This window comes from Carassius auratus, chromosome 1 (assembly GCF_003368295.1).
Source record: "Carassius auratus strain Wakin chromosome 1, ASM336829v1, whole genome shotgun sequence".
NCBI lineage: Eukaryota > Metazoa > Chordata > Actinopteri > Cypriniformes > Cyprinidae > Carassius > Carassius auratus.
Window position 1 is genome coordinate 27,265,335 of NC_039243.1, and position 24,828 is coordinate 27,290,162.

General features: G+C 35.7%; 1 protein-coding gene across 1 annotated transcript in view; it reads right to left on the bottom strand.

Annotated features, from left to right (window-relative positions):
- Positions 1–15,035: 15,035 nt before the first annotated feature.
- The window catches only part of LOC113106136 (zeta-sarcoglycan-like), a 239,840-nt gene continuing 230,047 nt past the window's right edge, over positions 15,036–24,828 (bottom strand). The window contains exon 8 of the mRNA XM_026267767.1: positions 15,036–15,669. Coding sequence (XP_026123552.1) covers positions 15,472–15,669 — 198 coding nt within the window. The 3' untranslated portion in view covers positions 15,036–15,471. The remainder of the gene's footprint in view (positions 15,670–24,828) is intronic.

The following is a 24,828-nucleotide window of genomic DNA, read 5'->3' on the forward strand; positions in this document are numbered from 1 at the left end:
TTCACGCAGGACGCAGTATGCGCAGCGCTGGACCCTGGGCTCAGCGTTGCCCTTCAGATACAACGCGATTTGCACTGCACTATGCCAAGAGCAAAGTAGGTGGAGTTTTCAAAACTGCCCGTGCATATGTTCTATTTATAACAGTTCTTCTATCTAATAACGTGCAGGCCTGTTAATTGTATCGTACTGCTCAGGAAATTCCGACACAGTACAGTACTAGTCCATTTGGATTTCTGTGCTTGTTTGGATGCCCCGATCGATTGTTAAAGTGCACCCAAACACCAGACCTGTTATTGGAGGATTTCTATTTCTGGTCTGTTAAACGCATTGGCCATTTTGCAACGAGCCTTCAGCGCGTACTGAGTGAGCGAGCGCCTGACTGAGTAGCCTAACATAAACATATAAGTTGGTGTTTTTTTTCTTCTTCGGGGGTGTCAGGGGCGTTGCCTGTTACGTCGTTTGGGTTATTGGGCTACCTTGATGAACGCATATCATTATATTTCACAATTTTTTATTTATTTTCCAAATATAATTAATTAGTCCAACGAACCGTTCGGTACATAATGCGTACCGCGTAGCCAACGAAAGCCTCGTACCGAACGGTTCAATACGAATACGCGTATCGTTACACCCCTAATATATATATATACATATATATGGATAAATTATTTCATGAAATCACTCATCAATAAAGTAACTTATAAAACCACAATTCAGTTCAAGTTTATTTGCATCTTCTGATGTCCTCTGAGGGGTTTGCATCATCTCTTCTCAGGTGTTCTGGATCCAGACTGGAGCTTGTGTAATAAATAATAAACTATCAAAATCAATTATAAATGTCATATAAACAATAGTATTGTACAATTACAATATAATATTTACTGTAAATTAAAGCACCTTCATAAGTTGAATAAAACATGCTAAAACTTTATTCATCATCATTTTGTAGTAGTATGGTTAACAAAATCTTGCAATATTCTTTGAATGATGCAAAAAAAAAAAAAAAAAAAAAAAGTACATCACATAACGGTAACACCATTTTACAGTGTCCTTGTTATGGATGTAGCTACACTCTAAAAAACGCTGGGTTGTTTTTTCAACCCAACTGCTGGGTTGAGGCCGTTGGATAGGACTTTGGGATGTTTTAACCCAAGTTTGGGTTGAAAATAACTCTCTTTTTTAACCCAACGGGGTGGGTTGAGGACGCGGACGTGAAGGAGAGCACGCACGTCACGTCAAAATCGTACGTGCGAGCAGCCGCCATTTTCTCAGCGTGATAGAAGCGAGAAGCGAGTGAAAGACTGGTAAGTAACGTTAAATATTCAAAATGTAAAGTTATCTTTTATTGTTTACCCGGTTGTATGAAAGGCGGAAACAAAGGAGCTTAACGTTATATATATATAAAAAAAACGGACGCGGTTTTCGCCTCGGACACGGAGGTCTTAACCGCCTCATGTAACGTTACTGAACGGAGGATGTACTTTTAATATAACGTCTGTGAATGTATTTTGTCATATTTACATAAGATTTTACATTATCTGTTCTCTTTGAGGCGTTAACAGACGGTTATGGTCACGGTTACGCTCATGTGAATTTGTCTTTTTTTTCGCAGTTAAACTGAATGTATGTTTGTCTCCTAAAGGAAACGGCATTGTGTAGTAAAGACTAGCATAATTATTTTGAGGCTGTTGAAGTGGTAACTGTTAAAAGTATGTTTTACATGTAATATTTCAGACTTGTCCAGCTCCTGTCTTCATTGTCCTCGCGCTGAGAGTTAAAGACACAGAAGCTGTTTGTGTGAGGAGTCACAGACCTGTGTGAGGATGAGGAGGAGGTGTTCTTCTGAAGAGAGGGACAGACGGTTTAAGGAGAGTAAACTTCAGAATAACATCAAGTTATCTTTATTTTTACTAAGATTAAATAATGTGTGTGTTTTTTTTAGATGTTGAAATCCAGAGACAAGATAAGTTCATTCTTTTGAGACTGATGTAAGTTAAATTATTATTACTTTTTTTTTTAGAAAATTAATGTTTCTGTTGTGTCCTGCCTGTTAACTTCACATTTTGATGCAAAAACAGTGTGATTTTATATATATATATATATATATATATATATATATGTATGTATGCATATGTTAATATTTTATTGAAACCATTGATGCCCCTCTTTGCAGAACTCAAACTAACTGCAGTTAAGGACACACAAGTGCTTGTGAGGAGGTGGTTTTCTCAGCTTCTTCTGAAGAGAGGGAAAGATCGTTTAAGGCAAGTAAACTTCATAATTTCATGTTATCAGTTGTTGTTGTGTTTTACTAAGAGTAAAATAATGTTTGTTTTTTGTTTTTGTAGATGTTAAAAGCAAGAGACATGGGAGAGCATCATTCCTTTGAGATTTTATGTAAGTTATTTTTAGAAAATAAATTTTTCTGTTGTCTCCTGCCAGTTTACTTCACATTTTGATGCAACAACAGTGTGATTACGTGCTCATTTCATTAAGACCATTGATGTCTGTGTTTTTTATTGCAGAACTCAAACCAACTTTGGAGTCATTATTCTTGGTCTTCGCTCTTAGAGGTAAAGTTCACACAAAAAATCATTTACTTGCCCTCAAGTCATTCCAAACCTATAAGACTTTTGTCTGTCTTTACAACATAAATTAATATATTTTTAGTTTTCTCATAATATTTGTTAATCCATTTATAGTTTAGATAATCAGTATTTTCAAGCTTCATAAATATAGAGTTATTGTAGAAGTAAATTCTGATATTTATATATGAATACATCTTAAATTATATGATAGCAAACATATATGTTCAAAATAAAATACTGCTCTCCCAGACCAGCAATGGAGGACACAAAAAGAGAATATTAAATGTATTCATACGTTTTCCAAAAAATTAGCAGATTTTGTATGAGTCTGGAAAAACATGAGGAGAGTAAATTATAAACATTTTAATTATTTGGTGAACTAACGGTTTGAAGAGCAGCCCTCCATGTACATGAATATTGTGAGGTATGTGAATGTCATGTCTCTTTTAATGTTTCAGTAAAGAAGCTTTCTGAAAGCAATATTTATTCAAACAATATCGCCTGCCCTCACACTAGTGCTGCCATTATAGCCTCCTGGAGCGCTGTGGTGGACTGAGACATTAAACAACCGCACAAAGTGTTGAAACTTTAAAACCAATTATTTACCTATCCTTACGGATGTGAATACACCTCTACTTGAAAATGGATAGTTTAATTAAATGTTTAATTTTTTCAAATGTGTTTCTCTTAGGCCACTGATGAAGAACAGGCGGTGACTGGATGAATGCTGGTCAGAGAGGAGAATCTTCTTTCCCCTAAACTGATGCAGCGGCTGTTTTAAAGGAGGACGCTGCCCTGGATGATGTAGAAGATGTCACATGCTGTGCTGATGGGGTTTCTTCATGATTACATCAGTTATGCTAAAGAGATCATGAAAATTGACCGTGATGCATGATCTGTATTCATGGACTATGAAACAAACTGTAAGTGTATAATTTGTAAAAAAAAAAAAAAGTTAAATGCTTTTTCTGTGTTGTTTAGTAGAAGAGTTTACACTCTGTCATTCATACACCTGCTCACATTCTTTCACACACACACACACACACACACACACACATGCGTCTGTTAAATGTTATAATATCAAAGTTAATGTTGTGATTTATTTGTGTACTGTCATGCCAGAATAGTTGGAAAAAAACCTAACTAATTGTAAATTTATTGTATGTGTTTTCGTATATTTTTATACAATATATACAATTGAACAAAGTCCAATTTGATCTTAAGTTATATTCATCAAATGTTCAATGCTTTGTTTATGAACTCTGTAGCTGTTAATGCCATCCTTTTCTGCATTTCTTCTAACATGTTACTTTTTGACTTTTCTCTTGTTTTTAATAAATATTTTCCTTTTGGTAATTATTATTTGTGTGTAAAAGTGATATTTAAAATGAACAACATTTGTAGGTTTAATGCCTAGCTCAATTTGGGTTAATTTTAACGTAGAAATGCATTGTTTCCCCACATGGCTGCACTCTGCGAGTTTATTTTCTGCCAGTAGGAGGCGCTAAGAGCGGGAGAGGTAGGTTTCTCCGGTAACGGCTGCAGAGCGGTGCTGAGCTCACAAATGCTGCCTCATCAAGCACATGCGAAATGATATCGAACATTTTCTAAATACAGTAGTTTTCCTTCTGAAATACAGTGATAAAAAACACCCGCTCTGTTTTTTTTTAAACCCTGCAATATAGTCATTTTAAACCATAAAAAAGGCAACCCAGCAGGCTGGGTTAAATATGATAACCCAACTGGTTGGGTTAAAACAACCCAGCGCTGGGTTCGTCCCTTTTTGATCCAGCGCTGGGTTGTCAAAATAACCCAAATTGGGTTGTTTTCAACCCAGCAGTTTTTAGAGTGTATATAGTACTAAAATAAATCATGCATAATAACAAAAAACCGACCCTTAACCAAGGCCAAATCCTAAAGTATGTAAATGTTAATAATTAATATTACTCAGTATTGTAGAAGTACATTGTAATAGTTATGGAACTCCAAGAAAGATGATGAAAATAAAAATAATCCAAAATAAAGTCTTTAATTTTAATCCACACAAATTCAATGAAGGCAATAACTCAGGATAGCAGTAAACCATGTAACATTAATCAATAACCGAACAGAAAGTGTACTGAACAGAAAGGAGACTTTAAATAGGGCAGGTGATGAGGGGCAAACCGGTGATGGAGTAATCTAATGATGACTAATGAGCAAACTAACTAATGAGCTAAAACAGAACAGGAACAAAACCATATAAGGAAAAACAGTAACAGGCAGCCATGACAGAAAAAGACAATACTAAATTTCATTAACAGTAATAAGGACACATTCAAATACAATTTAATCAAATTAATTCATACATAGGGATGTTGATCCAAAATAAATAGATGCATAGTTGACACCAAAAGAATTTGGACACTCTTGACACACTTGAATATATTACAGCCTATCAAAACAAATGTTATTTTGTTCTAAGAAAGTATATGCTTCTAGAAAACAACAAAAAAGCATTTTACAAATTGAAGTGTGTGAAGCTAAAACAATCAAAATTGTGTTCAAAATGAAAACAAATCTTACTTGGACAATTTCTGGTTGTATAAGAATGCTGCAGAGCGGAAACAAAGTTTTGTCTGTGGATGCATTCTGAAGTTCAAGCTTTTTGACTGGCAAAATCATATATATATATATATATATATATATATATATATATATATATATATATATATATATATATATATATATATATAATAATAAAAATAAGCCTACAACAAAGAATTTTGTAAGAAGAATGGCTGACTGAGCAATGGAACAAAGAGATTCACTGTTAAATCGGGGTGCACACAGATTTTTGTATGAAAGAACAGATGTTTTTCACACAAAGTCCACAGATTGTTGTGTGTAAGTATATGTTGTCACATCTGAATATTACAGTGGTTTAGGAACAAAGGGGAACGCAAGCAGGCTTCTAAACTCTATTTGTGTGTAGAAATGAAAGCGAGAGCATGGATGAGTCTTCTGAGTTTAATTCTTTCCCGCTCAGTTTGCTACATAATCTGTAGAAATTCTAAACAATATGTTACAAATTATATATACCAGGTCTTCAAACCTGTTCATGGGGACCCACTGTCCTGGAGAGTTTAGCTACAACCCTAATCACACACACCTGAAGCAGATAATGAAGCTCCTCTAGATTGTTTGAAAGCACAGACGTGTAATAAAGCAGGTTGGAAATAAACTTCGCAGGACAGTGGGTCCCTAGGAGAAGGGTTGAAAATCTCTGAAGTATACTGTATGAGACGCTTCAAGTGTAAAATGAGCCATGAGGTGTTTTTAAATTAGTCGTTCACTTAAATAGGCAAATAGATTTAAAACTGGGTGTAACAGCCAATAGTTTTCTTCTGCTGTAAATTCTCTGTGGGCCCGAGCCAAACATACATAGTTTTGTATGGGAGTGACAGTAATAAACAATAAAAAAATAAAAAAAATCTGATTTTTAAAGGGATAGTTCATTCTCAAATTAGATTTTGGTATGTTTTAGCTTACATCAAGGACATCCAAGATTTAGGTTTCTTTGTTTCCGTATTATTTCCCATTTTGATATTTTTAGGTCCAACCGTTCTTGTCTGTGACTCACATAATGGAGGTCTATGGTCACCACCTCAAAGAGCATGCACAGAGAAACAATTCCCCATCGCAAGTACACATTGATGACCTAAGACACGAAAGGAGTGGTTTGTGTAAGAAAACGAACAGTATTTATATAGTTTTTACCTCTTGTACACAACCACATCCAACTGATCTGAGTGCGCGAGTGCTTCCAGATGTGACGTCCGTGTGCGCTCTGGCTTAGTCTGCGCAAGCGCTGAAAGCGCCGAAAGTGATCTCTCGTGCATGAACGTCACTCATTGTTTACACTTACTGTCTATGGTTTACACAGATTTCGGAAGTTTTACCTTTCACTGTGAAGATCTAAACATATTTAGACGTACAGGAAATTGCAATGGAAGACGGATTTCAATATATCCATAGACAACGTAGAATTTTTTTCACAACCATATTTATTTGAACCAGAATACACAGACCAAGTACTCAGGAGCGATCCCCTGCAGCAACACGTCTTCAAGCCTCAGAGAGACAGAGATCTCTTAAAAATTGGTGGTGTTTTAGTAGCAAGTGTTAAGAGATGCCAACAGAAGTGGAGAGCATATGTTGTCACGAATGGAACAACTACAAGACGAGGACGAGGACATTGACAGTATCGCATCACACACCTGCCTGACTGAAGTTCCTGAGTTTTCTCCGCTGTTGAGACACAGCGTTTTGCACGTTGTGTTTAGTATGCCACGTATAAACTGGAGGCGACGTCCAATGCCAGAGGGAGCCAATGGCACGCTGTCAATAGAGTGAGTAATGTGTTGTATTTTTATTATAATCACAACGATTATATGGTGCATTATAAACAAATTAATGAATTACAATTACTGCATTATATTTCAGACAGTGTAGATTGGTGGTGTATCGTGTGGTAAACAGTAAACAATGAGTGACGTTCACGCGCGAGAGATCACTTCCGGCGCTTTCCATTATGTGAGTCACAGACAAGAACAGTTGGACCTAAAAATATCAAAATGGCAAATACAGCGGAAACAAAGAAACCTACATCTTGGATGTCCTTGAGGTAAGCTAAAACATAGCAAAATTTAATTTGAGAGTGAACTATCCCTTTAAGTACCTTTGTTGCTATAAATTGACACAGTAAAGAAAAAAAAAAGAAATAAAGGAAAAACATAAAGACAATGACTTATTCAATCCAAAACTATGATCAAGCATCTGCAGGACATAAACTAAACAAGATGGTAGTCTTGAAAAGTTTACAGCTTTAGATATGTGATAATCTAATCTCATTTTAAATCTCCTAAAGGGTTAGTCCACCCAATGAATCAAAAGCATTTTGGTTCCCATATTTCCATTACATGGACAAAAAATACAGTGGAAGTAGATAGGCCTTAGTCAAAGTAGCACCATTTAGCAGGACATTGACCTTTTTGGCAATCAATGATCTCATTATTTTATAAAAAGTTTGATAAACCTCCAAACTTAATATTTCAACTTATTACAGTATGAATCCCACAAATGTTCATGCCATTCTGAGGGCAGCAGAAACTGAGCAGCTGCCAGTGAGATGAATGTGAATCCTAACGGATAAGTTTCTCTGTAGACCTCCTTGGTGTTAACGGGACACCTGGGGGTTTCAGTGAAGCATTATCAGATTCAGTTTTTCTACACAAAACCATCAAAAGATAGATTAGAATCTCCCTTCATGCCAAGAAGACGAGCTTTTGTGAGTATGTTATTTTTTTTTCTAACATGGATAATGATTTTCATTGAAATAAATGGATATCATCCCTGAAACAGTTTTGAAAGAAAGAAACTTTCACATCCCTTTAGATTCAACTTCCTCAGCATATCCCAGGTAAACAGGTTCTTGTGGGGACCGCAATACTCCAAGACAGGCCTGGAAAATCATATATGATGGATGCATCAATATTTTGTTGACCTTATAATATCTAATCAAATTGTATTTCTGTAGGGGGAAAAAAGAAGACAGAATTGGCATCTGAAATGTCTGAAGTCATAAACTTTAAAGATTCATACATTCGGTTTATCTGCCTGTTTTTACTGAAGGTGGGAGAATACAGGTAGTTGGGTGCATACAAATGCAACAATTATGAACATTTTACAGAGAAAATTCTATATTTTAGAAGACTAAAGTGAGCATTTAATATATAATGGATGGTCTTAGACTCACACATTTATTCATTTTCGAAAATTAATTAACAAGGTCATCAATCAGTAAAGCTTATTTTTATCCAGGTCTTTTATTGTGTGCATGTATCGTTTTACATGCTGTGATTAAATGGGAGGCAGAATGAAAAGAAAGAAGAAAAGAAAAGAAAAGAAAAAAATAGAAAAAAAAAAGAAAAAAAAAGTAAGAAAAGACAAGACAACACTCTAGAATTCCAGGCATGTCCTCAGGACTTTATGAATCATCCAGATGTGAGCTTTATCCGTAAACATGAAGCAGACAGTCAGACAAATATTAGTGAGAGTATCCGTTTGATGTTCCTACAGTATAATACAATTAATCATTCTAAATTACAATCTGAATTACATTCTATTACATTAAATAAATAGCGGCAGTTGAATGGCTCTGATGGGACAGTGTGGCCCTTGGCTAGACACATTGTTTCAGGTGATTGCCTGCCTAATCTGATTTAATATGCCTGAGAGCGCTCATATTAGCTGCTGTGCTATTCTGTACCATTACGACAGATGTGCACCAGGAATCATGTTACGTTAGACATCAAAGAATCTCCGTGACTTGAAAGTGCTACAGCCAAGATCATTATGACCAAAATAATCCTGCTACTGCTAGCTAATGTGATATCAGGTTATTTTTTTCTTTCTTTCTATTGTCCTATTTACCTTTGTCATCTTTTCCCCCATTATCTGTCATTAATAAAATGAATACTGAATTTATTTCACAAGTCATGTACTTAAAGTTTTAGGAAGGAACGAATGCAGATTAGCAGACTGTGATTTGACATACAGTACACTACCGTTCAAAAGTTTGGGATTTTCATTTATGTATTTATTTATTTTTTTTCAGAAATAAATTAATACTTTATTAAGATGCAATCAGTTGATGAAAAGAGTTTATAAGCGCCACAACTGCTTTCAACATTGATAATAATGAGAATAATTTTTTGAGCGCTGAAATTAGCATATTAGAATGATTTCTGAAGGATTGTGTGACACTGAAAACTGTGATGCTGAAACTTCAACAGGAATACATTACATTTAAAACAATATAAACCAATTATTTTAAATTAGAAAATAATTATAATAATAATAAAATAAATATTTCACAATGTTACAACTTGTACTTCACTTTTGATTAAATAAATTCAGTCTTGGTGAGCATAAGAGACTTCAAAAACCTAAAACAAACAAACAAACAAACAAATAAATAAATTACTGATCCAAATTTTCGAACTGTAGTAATTTTACAACATCGGCAATCCTGACATTCAGATTGACTCTTTAAAGGGGGGGTGAAAGGCTATTTCATGCATACTGAGTTTTTTACACTGTTAAAGAGTTGGATTCCCATGCTTAACATGGACACAGTTTAAAAAATTAAGTTGTACGTTTGAAGGAGTATTTTTGTTCCAAGTAAAGTTTTTTTAGAGTATGGGTCTGTGTGACGTTAGATGGAGCGGAATTTCCTTAGGCCTATATGGGTCCTCCTAAGGGCACTTCTCCCGGAAGATCGCACGCTCCCGTAGAGCAGAGCACTTCACTGATCAGAGCGAGAGCGAAATGTCACAAAAGAAGTGTGTTTTTGGTTGCCAGTGCAAGACAACCCTGCACAGACTACCAAAAAAAAAAAAAAAAAAAAAAAAAAACAGCATTAAGGGACCAGTGGATGGAGTTTATTTTTACAGAGGCTAACACAACGTGAATTGCACCAGGTAAACAATTTTGTGAATAAGGTGCAATATATAATGAGAGTAATTTACATAGAAAGAAGGTGAGATTGCTCTGAAAACATATAAAATGACTTAACTTTAAGCTTTAAATTGAATCGCAGGTGGTTTGCAAACACGTCACGGGTTTTCTGCTGAAAAAACACGTGCAACTGTAAATGCCCTTTTAACCCTCTCAAGGCAGGCGTTGCAGGTTTGCAACAGTAAAGTAACTAAAAACCTTATTAATCCAGATACATATTTTATGAATCTGGAGTACTAAAAACTTTACTATAGGTTACTAAATTTACTAAGTTACTAAAACTTAATTTGAGCCTGAGAGGGTTAAATGATATTCTTCAAAACCGCATAGACCTTAATCAGGCTAGCACAATATTTATTTTTTATCAAGAATGAAAATAAGGATGTGAGTGACAGCAATACAGAGTGTTCAATGGACTGAAAAAAAAGAAAACAAAAAAAGTACAACACCTTCCAGTAAACAAAACACTCTATAAAATCGTTTTGAAAGTTGTGATTTGTGAAAATTACATGATCTAGGACCTTAATACAGTGCCTGCCATTGTAAAGACTGCAAGTATCATCACTCACAGCCTAATTTGTCCACTGAAAATGACAAAGGTGAGAATGATGGTGAAAACTGAGAACAGGAAAGTGTTTGTGTGTGTACATTTGATTTCATTAATTTGCCTCCTGTGAATTGTGAATCGTTCATCCACCTCAATGTGTTTATCCCTTCTGAATATCAACGAGGAATCTCATAAACATTCATTATTTAGAGAAGAATCCAACTACAATTAAATGTAGGCAATCTTCTTAGATGATATTCAATCCAAGTGAACCCGGTTAACAGCTGTTTTGTCCTAGAAAAGTTACTCATATTTTAGGAAATCTATTTAAAAAAAAATAATTTTTTCAACATCCAAACACTGTAGTACAGATGGTAATACACAATAAGAATAATGTTCACATTGAATTTGTGATGAATCCGCATCTCACGACTCAACAAAGTTTGTTTTCAAAGCCCTTGGAAACAGATTTAATCACATTTCGCCTTCAAATCTCATTTCAGAACACATAAAAGGGTAAATAAAGTGCAGAGACTGAAAAGAAGTACACGGTTTAGAAAAAAAAGTGTTTGTTTTACACTCAAAACACGTTTTTAATATCAGGCCAGAATTTATAAGCACAAAATACAGTGAAGAATGAATAGGCTTTTTATGGCAGTCACTCCCCTCAGATGTTTAGCTTCTCTCCCAGAGTTCGTAAGCTTTAGAAGACCTCTCTGCTTTTCTAAATGAGAGTAGAGGTGCCAGAGGAACGAGTCCTAACCAAAGCACTGACCTCATCCTTTTATGAAGATGTTCTATTTCATGGTAAATTTGATCCAAAAGCCTCAAAGCCTGCCTCTGCCCATTCTAGTAGTCAAAAAATGATAGAAAATGGACAGAAAATAAAGAAATAAAAAGACAGAGACAGGGAGATGTTACAACAAATGTCCTTACTTTTCTTCACAGGAAATACATCAACTCCCCTGGACTCTGCCAAATGTCAATGTCACTAAAATTAGTGAGAAATAGCATAGAATGTGAACGAAGGCAAAGACAGTGCTTGGGTTTCATCTCCCCAATATAGATATTTAATATCCCAAATAAACACATTTGCATGTGTTCATCATTTCATGTTTATTTTTAATTCTTTTCACACTCATTTCACGAGCCAGTTTAATTTGAGTGTTATAATACTGGAGATATGACGGAAAGAAAATCTAGGACATTGTATTCGACCTTATTTAACTGAATGATATTCCAACCTCGGAGCAATCTTACAAACACATTGCATAGAATTTATAAGAAAATATATCTTTGTTTTCGTTTAAGAAATTTTCTCTCCTACAGAACAAAAACACAGACATAAATAAACAGTTCATTTGATGCTAAGCACCTCATACTATTGTATATTACCCCATTCAGAATATCTTCCTTATTTAGAATGTTTATGAGGAAATATTTTGCTCAGATATCTTTTTACAGGTCTTTGTCATCCAGAAACTTAAAGGTATGCTTCAGTTATTACAGGCGTGATCCTTTTATTGTTCACCTTTTGTCTCCTGTTGCCAAACATACCACGTCACGTCTCTCGCATCTGAAGAAAATGCTCAACATGTTCAAACGGCAATGTTTCATCTGTCATAATGAGATTGATGACAGCCATAAACACAAGTGTTATTGGATTACTGTTTGCAAACCTCTTTGGAATTAGATTTTCACATGAATGGCTCCTAAATTTGTGCATGTTGCTAATGAATTAGAACTGTTATGAATTTTTGATTATCACTTAATTTATTACTATGAAATTGTATTTTAGGAGCTATTCTTGCATGATTACATTTTTTTTTTTTTTTTTAATGCAAATAATTCCAAATGGGTCAAATGGGTCAAAAAATGACTGTATATACTTTTCCAGACAGAACACTACGGATATGGTTATTCCATATTGGCAGTTTACTTTTCATTCACTGTGAAAATGTTTTGTAGAAATGACCCTCTAAATCATATTTTAATTTACCCAAGTGCAGTGGTCCATGGACCAAAACACTGAAAGCAGTAAATAACACATAAATGTATCAATGACGATTAATAATGGACTTGCAGTATTGATTTCTGCACTACATCACGCAGAGGGAATAAAAAAGACACACATACACACAAATTTTAAATAAAATAAACACAACCATAGAGTTGGGAAAAGATTACAGCACCTCTTTTTGACTGGCAGGATCAATTTTAGTTAAGACCTAAACACAATCCAACAATTCAATTTGGTTGATAACAGTTAAAGAGTAAAAAGGACAAAGAAAAAAAAAATACCTCACCATAGTACATGTTAACATGTCCATGAGACCTAAACAATAAAAAAGAAACATTATCAAGCATTCTTGAATACAAAATTCTTAAAATAAACTTTCTCTTTTTATTATTATTGATTAATGTTGTTATATACATGGCATATTCTTGTGCTTTTTTTTCCCAAAAAGAAACATCCAAGAGGAAAGTAAGTTTGTGTTTTCTTTCTGTTTATCGTAGTATCTTTTTGACCCTTGAACTGAAAGAAAAGAGAGGGTTCGTTCAGTCAGTTTTCCTAGCAGAGTTTTGTCTTACTGCATGTGGAAGGACAGTAGCAGGTGATGTGCTTTACTAACAGTAGCAAAGGCACCTTTGTATCTTCTTTAGAAAAAACACGCGCTCATTTGCGGGTCGCTGTGTGTGTGCTCATTCACGAGTGCAGTCCAGCGTCCCAGGCAGCACACATTCACAATCCTCCACTGGGTCAGACGCGCATACAAAAATAAGAACAACAAAACACACACACACACACACAAAATAAGAATTTCTGCTCCATTTACAGATTGGGAAGATGCAGCTTCAACTGAGCCAAGATACGTCTTATGATTCCTGATTTCTGCTTGAGAGGACAAAGGGGAAGAGGAAGATGGGAAAGAGGAGAAATTGAAAGAGGAAGAGAAAGAACAAAGAATACAAAGAAAAAAATGACAAAAAAGGGAGAAAGTGATAGTCACCGTGAGAAAGACATGGGGACAGACAGACAGACAGACTGACTGAATGGGGTGGCCATATGTGCCATTCATACACGACACATCTAAGCCAAGATTTTAATATTGCCCAAAACATCCAGGTTTGCACTTTGCAAGTCGATCGTTGTGTGATATTCATGAGAGCTATAGAGAGCAAAGTAGAAGGATTCCTATGCCTTTGAATTGCTCTTGCACCTACTTTGGTGTCTTTTTTGATCGGTGTGCATCGAAGCTTCAAGTCAAACGAACGAACAAACACATGCGCATATTTGCAACACTTGATCGTTCCCTGTGGATCTCACCTTCTCACGCACAGCCCCACGATTGGTCGATTATGTACAATACCTGTATGTTATTGGTTAAACCACTTTGGATGTTTTAGGCAATATTAAAATCCTGTCCAGGACATGTCCCATATGAACGGCGCATAGGCCACCCTATGACTGACAGATGCTATTATGAAAGACATCTTGCTAGGGTTAGCGTGATCTCACGAAGTACAACATGTTCCTGGATCAACATCCTTGTTGATCCTGGAACAACATTCAAATCATCCAATCAGAATTGAGATGTAACTTTTTATAATGTTTTAGGTTTAAATCAGGGTTAGGTGCTTCTACACTCTTGATAATCAGCTTTCATTTTCCACTGATTTTAGGAATAAATTATGGGTAGGGTGATGTTTAGGGGTAGGGATTGGGTTAAGTCTATATTTTTGGACAATAATGTTGATCCAGGATGATCAAAAGATGTTGATCCTAGAACATGTATTACTATGCCAAATCACGGCAACCATCTAGCTAGCTAGCCAGACTGACTGACAGCCACACAGATAAACCAGGGTGAACATGCATGCCCTTTTTCCCGGACACGTCCTGGCCAGGATTTCTAAATTGCCTAAAATAATGTGTTTGACCGAATGTGTATGACACCAAAGTACCATGAGAGCTACAGAGAGCAGATGCTTTTGAATCTCTCTTGGGGTACTTTGATGTCATCGACTGATCGGTCTGTGCAGTGTCACTCAAGTCGAGCACACCTAATATATGCACGTTTTTGCACGTAGATCATACCTTCCCATGAGCCATGACTCGTCAATTATGTACAATGCCTGCATCGTATTGGTCAAGCAAGTATGAAATTGGGGAAAAAAAGCCTAAATCTGGATATTTTAGACAATTTAGAAATCCTGGTCAGGACATGTCTGGGAAAAAGAGCTTGTATGGTCAACCTAGATGAATAGACAAACAGATATATGTATTTATGATAAACAGCTAGCTAGCTAGACAAACTGACTCACTGACAGATGGTTGCTTTTTTTTGATAGACAGCTAGATAGATAGATACTGTAGCTAGACTGACTGACTATCAAACAGTTGCTTTTATGAAAGACAGTTAGACAGACAGATAGACAAACTGACTGACTGACAGACAGACAGACAGACACAAGGTTGCTTTTATGATAGACAGGTACCTAGATAGATAGACAGACTGACACACAGACATACAGATATATGTTTTTATGACAGATTGCTAGCTAAATTGCTAGACAGATAGATAGACAGACAGACAGATAGAAACTGATTAGTCAAATGGATGGGGGAATGGACAGTGGGGATGAATGGGTGGTTAAAAAGATAGGATTGAGATAGGATTGAGGTCAGAGGAGAGGAGGAAGGGAAGGAGCAGGAGTGGAAAGGTGAAGGAAGGCCTTTCTGGTGCTGGGAGGTCCATGGCCCACCCACCTATCTCAGCTCCAGAGACACACACTGTTTGTGGTCCGGCAGGTGGAGGAGCTCTCTGCCGGAGACAGATATAACTTGCCGCTGGGACATACGCACACCTCGTACACAGTCTGTTTGGGGTAAGTGGTCCCTGGACCGAGCAATGTGTCCACGGTCCCGTGTGGAAGATTCCCAAGACGGATTGAGTTTGCGTTTAGAAAGATCTGAGAGGGGGTGAGGAGAAAAAAGAGAAGAGTTAAAGATACAAGACAAACATTCTAATCAAATACTTTAGACAAATCAACATAATAACAGTAATTTAGAATTAAACTGCATTTCCTCAAATACAAACACAACACTGATGAAGGACTGTATTATTGTGTGAGACATACTATACACAGTTAAACAGTGTTTTCCTGAGTGGCTATGACTCGTCACTCTGACCAGTCCCATTCTATGTGTGTGTGTTGCTTAGAACTTTAACACATTTCTCAGCTTCAGACCTTTAGATCTTTGAAAGGTACTCAGTGGCTGTTTCTTGCGCGTAAAAGGTGAAAGGTACGGTAGCAGACTCTTTGTCAGAAATAATAAAAAAGATAAACTATCCCATCACAGGTTCATTTCAGCCACATCTTAAAAAAATATGCAATGTGTTAAATGTTTAATTCTGTGGTGGAACTGATGGTGGTAGAAGTGACATCTTACTTAATTAAATAATATTTACACATTTTCTGCATATTTGATTTGACAGCTTAATTAGAAATAACACAGTAAAACTGTTTTGCTTAAGTTAATTTTTTTAACCTTGATTTTGCTTTTTTTTATTCACATATCACATCTCTTATTTCTATCTCAGGCTCTTTGGTAACCAGGTGCACTAATATTAGACAACACCTTTATATACAGTATAACCTTTATATAACCAATATGATTACCTACAAATAGCTGTCGATTTAACATGTACATTTGGTGTGATTAATTATAGAAAAAGGACCAGGTCAGCCTGCTCCAGCCCAGACCTGTAATCTTACATTGAATGCAGTTGCTGATGAACATGATGCAAGATGACGACTGACTGCGTGATGTAGACTGCAAGAATGCAGCTACAAACACATCAAATTTAATATATGAGGGGAAATATGGCCCTGTGTGGGTTTGTCTAATTTTTTATATTACATGGTATAATTTAACAACATAATATGTGACAAGAGTGCTATTTTTCCCCCTAAATATCTGTATGATCTGTATGACAGATTTGATATTGCTTTTATACAGCAGTTCAATAAACAGGAAGTTAAGGTTTACTCAATTTAGCCAAAAAGAATTGTTCCAAACAAAGTCTCTGCAGAACTGGCTTTCTGAAACATACAGACAGTGGTGTTTCATTACCGAAAGAACCCATGATTTCAAACAAGACTAGTGAGTCAGTGATTCAGTGACTCATTCAATATTCACTGTTGACTCATTCATTACAAAAGTGACTTGCCGCCACCTACTGGAGGTTTTAGTTTCATATTAAGAGTATCAACCAAATGGGTAATTTTTCAAAATCATTTCATATGTCAATATTATTATTTTTTAAAACCCATTTATCACATATTATTTATGACATTCTGATTGTAGTGTAAATGTATTCTTGCCACCTCTAACCAGTCTATGTAAGTACATGTAAATGCCACTTCAGACTCAGCTTATGAAAACAATGCTATGGCCACAATGTAGCCTTAAAAGTTTAAGTGTAGCAAATGTTGACTCAAAATATTTCTTCTTAAGCTACTTTTTGTAATCTCTATTCAGTGTTTGTTTCTAAACTGACACAATTCTGACAATCTTTTTGCGGGCAGTTTCTCAGTCCAAATTTCATTAAAAGCCTGTTTGCCCTTTGATTTATAAATATGTTGATTCCTGTATTTATCAGTTCCAAAAAGTCTGTTGGCCCTGACAGTTAGAAAAGGCCAAATAATCTTTACCATAACTCACATGCTGTGGGAGAGTGACAAAATATCTATCTATATAAACACTTGCACAAACAAGCCCCATGATGCTTTGCTGTCAGCAGGACAGCGCACAGCCACTTTCCCTATCTGTGTCTCACTTTGTTTCTCACTATTTGTTTCTCTCGCTTTTTGCTGTGTCAGTTTTTCATTTTGCCCTTTCCAAGTCCCCTAAAACTTTAATATAACACTTTAATATAAGTGAACTTGATTTTTATACAATCAGCATGCACACACAGTCCTCAGTAGAACTACCATATTTGACAGATTTCTTTATAGGTGAATGCAAATTGAATGCTGTAGTGCACCGCATGATGTTTTCTGTTCTACAACCAACGTTAAATATAAACAAAGACATTTCAAGAAATTATGTATGTTTGTTCCTCAAACATACATAAAGAGAGAGAGAGAGAGAGAGAGAGAGAGAGAGAGAGAATGGCATACAGATCATATACATGTTATATGAAATGTAAGAGTGATCAAGGTCTATAAACAATCCAGTAATGCTTTCCAAGGCTCTCAAAACACTACAAGTGTATGTTTGCATTGTAAAGGTTAAACCATAGCCTACTTCAACCCACTTGAGTAATTCAGAACAGTGTACTTTTGTATCTGCAATTACCCTCAAGGTGTTGACACACATCTACAGTGACTTTATGATCCATAAAGTATTGCGCATAGCTAGAATGAGATGAAATATGGGCTCTCCTGATGATACGTGCCTTTCTTTTATTTTAGACTCACTATTAGTCCATATTGGAACAACTATGTTTCTATTATATATATATATATATATATATATATATATATATATATATATATATATATATATATATATATATATATATATATATATATATATATATATATATATATATATATATATATATACCAGGTGGCTAAAAGCAATTGAGAAAAAAAGCTTCTAAAATGTGAAGTTAGTTATGAGAAGAGCTTCATTTATTTGCAAGTGTCACTTGGCATTTCTAGCTAATGCAATGAATTCAGACATTTTTAAGTGTCCAAAGGTGTTAAAATACTTTATGCAAATGAAACTTAATGAAAAGTCATAATTGATCATTCACAATTAATTATATTAATCACCATCTTGATTGTTTTTTTTCACTAAATGTTACATGTCCTTCTGTTTCATTTCTCTTAAGGACGTAGTATTTGTCCTCTAAATGATTTTATCACTTCATCCCCTTCACTGCCAAATTACTGAAAATCTATTTTGTTATGCAGTTAGTCTACATGTCCTCATGCATTGTGTCACCTAATATCGGTGAGTGCCACTTTGGCCCAAAGCAGAGCCTCAAATCCAATTCCATTTTAAACACTCCTGCTTTCTGCCAAGAGACGGAATTCTGGAATTTTCTGTGATGTGGCATGGCTAATGATACAGCCCGCTGACAGCTTTTACAATCCCTACCAAGAGACATTATAAGAGAGAAAGACGGGGGCTGTCCAGGGGTAGAAAGAAAGAGGTAGAAGTCAGAACGGAAGTCATTTAGGTCATCTCATGAGAGGATTAAAGATGGCACCCGCCCCAATTGAAAGTGTCTGTATGAATTACTGTCAGTCAGCTATGGGATAAAAAAAACAAACAAACGTACAAAAAATCCTTAGTGCATTCTTTACAACCCTCTTGCTTTTCTGGAACCACTATCAGGGAATGTGTGTGCGTAAGCTTGCATGTTTATTTGTGCAGGGAAGGCCAATTATAGTTGGTCCAAACATTTTTTCATGCATGATTTCTCCCATGTCACAGCTGGAAGAGAGAAGAAGCAAATGAGAGAGAACAGGTCGAGGGAAGAGAAGACAGCTAAAGCTGGAGAGGATGTGAAGAGGTAAATGAAGGGCGGGGGATAGAAACACAAACAGGTGAACCATCAGACTTCATGAGGTCATTGGTGTGTACCGCACACTCCATTACACTCTGGAGATGAGTAGAATTGCAAGCTATAAAATACAGACAGATTGCTGAGATCTCCAATCTCAATCTCTTTTGTTCTTGTCTCTACGACCGTGACAATCATACAGTTCTAGTGTGAAGTTGCCGCACGTTTCATTTACTTCTGGATTTGCTAATATAAAATGATGGTAGGAGCTTTGAAAGGTAAAAGTTTATGGACCTGGGGCTGCATACTGGTATTTCACATTCTACAGAGGCTAAATGGGCACAGAAATATGGTAATGTTAAAACCACACGCAACTTGACAAATAGAGCCAATTAGTAAATTAACCAGTCAAGTTCATATACATACAGTGTACAGGGCCTATAAATAAACACATGCAAAGTGCCAAATGTGAGAAAAAATAAATAAAAATAAAATAAAAAAATCAGTTGGCCGGTAACTTTTTTTTCAAATTGATTATAACAATGCCTGAGAACAAGATTTTGGCTCAATTTTTAAATCACAACGAATGCTAATTATATAAATATGAATGAAGCACTGTTATCTTTTCACAGTTCACAGTAAATGCCACTTCACAAGTGAAGAAATAAAAGAAAAATGAAAACAATGGAAAACAACAACAAACATAACTTAGTATTGTGATTGTTGTTGTTGTTATATAAAAACAAAAACAATAATAAGAGAATAAAAAGACGGCAACAACAACAATAATAATAATAATAATTTAAATAATCATAATCATATTATATTTCATATGAACGAAATTTATAAAATCCTATTTAATGTGTTCATTTACATATAAATTGTTATCTTATTAAAAATAAAAGATGGAATAAGGAGTATTAGTTATGATTAAGATCAGTACAGCTGTCCATTTTCAGTCTGAAGACAGAAAATAGACATGGATTGCTTAAGGTTTTATTTATTATTTGAATACTACAATTATTAGATTGTTATATATGTGTATATGTAAAGGGATAAAATGTAATATGTAAATGGATGTGTATATGCAAAGGGATAAATAATAATAATACAAATAAATAAATACATAAATAAAATAATAATAATTCTTTCATCATTTACAATCCATCATGTTGCTCCAAACCTGTATGGTGATCTTAGCAACACAAAAAAAAACTTCAGTGTTCCTTCTCCAAAAAAATGAAAGTCAATAGAATTCTTAAATATATTGTTGGAAATAGACCTCAGTACCCAAGTGGGTGACAGAGTTACCTTGAAATATGCATTTCAATAAAGCTACACTCTGTAAGTTTTTTATTTTTTTTTATTTTATTTTTTTACTCTGAAGTAATCTAGTATGCCCAAAATAAGTTTTTACATTCAGATTTTTGTTAATTGCCAGAGTGCCAAAAAAGTTGCACAGTATACTGCACCTTAATAACATATACGTTATTATATAGGTATTTAGGCACATTTTTTTTTTTTTTTGAATTTTGACAAACTTCATCTAACATGCTCACCAAGAGCAAAACATTGCTCCATAATCACAGAGAAAAGCAACTATATTAACGAACAGGTTAACGTTTAATGCCTGCTAATGTGTTTTGTGTTGTGTATAATGTGCCCTTGTGTGGCATTAAGAACTGCATTCTTTTAGACTTCAAAAAGGTGTTTATATTCATATACTTCCATTTGATACAGTTTGGGTCTTAAAATATAGTTTACAGTACCAAAACAGGAGGTTTTAAGGTCTGATGACATAGAAGAAAGTTTTTTATTTATTTATTTATTTATTTATTTTCTTAGATGGAAAAGCCCAAATGGAACTGGCACAAATAAAAACACTTCAAAATGAATTTCAGAGCCACACTTAAATAAATAAATAAATGAAACCCGCTAAGCACGGCAGAGAGAAGTGCCATGGGACTCCATACTCCAAAATAATAGAAAATAAAACCTCGTTGCTATCACGCAGAAACAAGCCAGGGGCAAAATGAACCGCTGGCAGTATTTGGCTGTTGGATTATTAACCTCATTGGATCTACCCCCTCTCCCCTGCACCACAGGTCTTTTGATAGATTCGCCCGCTCGAGTCTGCTTCAGTGATAGGGCTAGTTTAGGAACATTTCTCTCATTACTTTGTTCCTAGGACACACCCTAATGGCTTTATTAAGATGCATGGGCTTAAGGGCTGGTCTCAAATGGACACCATATTGGAACTTTGCACAAACAAATGAAACATTAGCGTCCATATGCCTGCTTCAGCTCCCCTGTCTCCTCGGCTTGTCGGCACCATATGTATCTATATCCACCGCCTCATTGGCCGGCTGAAGTGAGAGGGAGAGTTCAGGTTTAGAGAATGGGGGTTTTAAAAGGCTCTGCAGCTGCCATGTACACAAGCACAACAACAAAATAGGTACCTAATTTCATCCATGGTGATGATATGATGGTGTTTAATCAAAATGAAAACTGATCTAGTTGATGGCTATGCGGGGATAATCTTCAGCACATCAACATAGCTCTGTTTTTATCTAGCCGTAAATAGTAGAATTAGCCTCTTACTGTATGTTGAACTTTTCTTTTAGATGTTATCTCACATAATTTCATCTGTATACACACTGCCATTCAAATTTGTAGGTAAATAAATTGATACTTTTACACAGCAAGTGACTGTTAAGATTTTTATATAAAAAAAATAATAAAAATCAAATAAACGCAAAAAAAAAAAAAGGAAAGCTATCGCTGTTTCCATGACTGTCCAACATTGATATCAATAAGAAATATTTACTGAGCACCAGATTATCATATTAGAATGACCGATATTTTGCAATACTACTGTTTTTACTGCATATTCAGTATTTCATACTCTAGAGTGAATGAAGACGAATGGCCCTATTTTAACGGTCTAAACGCAAAGTGTAAAGCGCACGGCGCAGGTGCACTCAGGGCGTGTCCAAATCCACTTTTGCTATTTTGACGGAAAAACGTTGGCGCATGGTCTAAATGGGTTGTCCCTATTGTCTTAATGAGTAATGGATGTTTTTTGGGTGTAACGTGCAATAAACCAATCAGAGTCTCATCTTCAATTCCCTTAAAGAGCCAGTTGCGCTCGTGCCATGACCGATTTGCTATTTACACGGCTGATTTTTGCAAGCGCAAAGACAGAACGTGTCTCCGAGATGAAACGGAGCTACTCGTGTGCGATCCAATAGATAGCCTAATTCTGATGCATGTGATGACTATCCATTATGAGATGTCGTCATATAAATGCGCCAGAGATGCACCTGAACACACCTCTTTTTTAGACCAGCACGCCCATGGGAGAAAAAATAAGCGCAAATGCATTTACTAATTAAATGGCATGATGATCAGGACATTTCTGCAGCTGAACCCTTCATGTCTAGTGCAAATAGGCTTTTTACCAGTTTGTTTTCAAATAGTTTTCCCAGTCTTATCAGATGAAAAGAACCTAAAACCAGTAAAACAGTTCAGGCTGGAAGACATCAAACCAGTTTATAATACAAACCAGTTTCTGTATTGACTCCAACTAAAGAAACAGTACTCAGGGTCTCTTCTCCTTCCCCCTCTCTCTCTCTCTCTCTCTCTCATATGAGTGCTATCAGACCCCATACTGTACAGCAGTCACTTCTCATTTCCCTTGATCTCAATTGGCAGCAGGAAAAGAAAAGGCAATAGGACATGGACCCAGTCACCCATCCCCCTTAATTCTCTCACCCCAAACTTTTTAACATTGCCCTCTTAAGAGTCGCCTTCTGACAACATTGATTTTATTTATCGTCTCAGCTGTCTAATGCACTTGATTCTCTTCCCCAAATTGACAGAGGCATCTATTTTCAGCGTCTCATCCCTCTGGAGAATTACAGGGAGAGACGGGGGCAAAAAGGATGGGATTGTGCTGATATGAGCATTTGTTCTAAATTACTGAGCTTGTTCATAAAGAAGGGCAGTGAGAGAGAGAGAGAGAGAGAGAGAGAGAGAATGCAAGCACAAGTTGGTGCTTTTTCACCCCAATCACTTGAACAATTATTTTTAAGGAATGATGCAAACTTTATTAGCACCCTTACTGTGCATCAGCCACTTTGCCTCTTATTTCCCTCCTCACAGCACAATCCTGCTATCTCATGCACGGAAGAAGAAGAACAAAAAAATCCCAAAGAGGTGACAGAACAGCATGATATATGACTTGGACTCATGGAAGTTAATTAAATAGCCTGGGCAGTTACTAAAGTGAGATAGGAGAAGGTGAGAGAGAGAGAGAGAGAGAGAGAGAGAGAGTCAGAGAGAGAGAGAGAGAAATAGAGCTCTGGACAGCTCAACTTGGTGGCACTAATTTTAACAAGAGGGAAGGAAGGTCAGTGAGCATGGATAATCTAAACATGTTCAAGGTGCTCGTGGAATTAAACTAACATTGCAATTATGGGACAGTGAATTAGGCTTGTAGACAGGGAAAGATGGAGACAGATGAGTGTCTGAAATAGTTAGAAGGTGCTTGGTTGAGGCAATTACAGAGGACATGGTCCACTCACATCTGACCAGAAGTCACATCTACCAGCTTAACAAAAGATGTGATGTAACACATTATATGAAATGTGAACATTAGATAACCTCATTCAGAGCTCTTGATGGAAGTACAATACATGCTGCCAGTAAGAACGCTTCTGTGTAGGGATGGGCATTTTTCAAAAATATTGCATTTAAAATATTTGAGATAAGTTATAGTCATCATAGTTTATTTATCAAACATTATTTTTGTCACCATTTTCGAACAATCTTATCAGAACAAGTGTATATATTATATCCTGTTTTTTGTTTTGTTTTGTTTTTTGTTTTTTCAATTATAATTTTAAGTGTGAAAAAAAAAAAAAAAAAAAAAAGTACAGAAAAAAAAAAAAAAAAAAAACATTTAGCGGATAGCCACTGAAGTAATGTAGCAGATGCATCACAAATGCATGCATTATTTTTAATTTCTCCATTGTTGTTCAGTCGTAGATAGGATGTGACAATTGGTCAGTGCGGTATTTGCCCCGCCCCTCATCCACTGTGATTGGATGGCTGACTGAAAACTGACAGTGATGAGAGGTGGGTTTTGCCCAAAGTTGTAAATTCATTGGTGCTTTATTCCAAATAGAAAAGTTTGCATGCTCAGGATTTATGAGGGATTTACTGCATTTATGGCCAGCAAAGCAACATTTTAGTGCAATTTGAATAGTGTTTTATTTTTCAAATAATTATTGTAAATATAATATTCAACTTTTCATGCACACACCTACTTCTGGAATGAAGAAAACATATGTGGACCCTTGGCTTTACTGGGAATTCTGCACAAATTGGTCATAAAATTTGACTGGATCTTCAACTAAAGCCTATAACACACTACTAGACTGAAACATGTTTCTGTTTGAGGTTTTAAAGTCTTAGTTGTCAAACAACTTAAATAAACCTGAAAATTTGGCTATCAATTAATCACCATCATGTGGTGACCCATTTG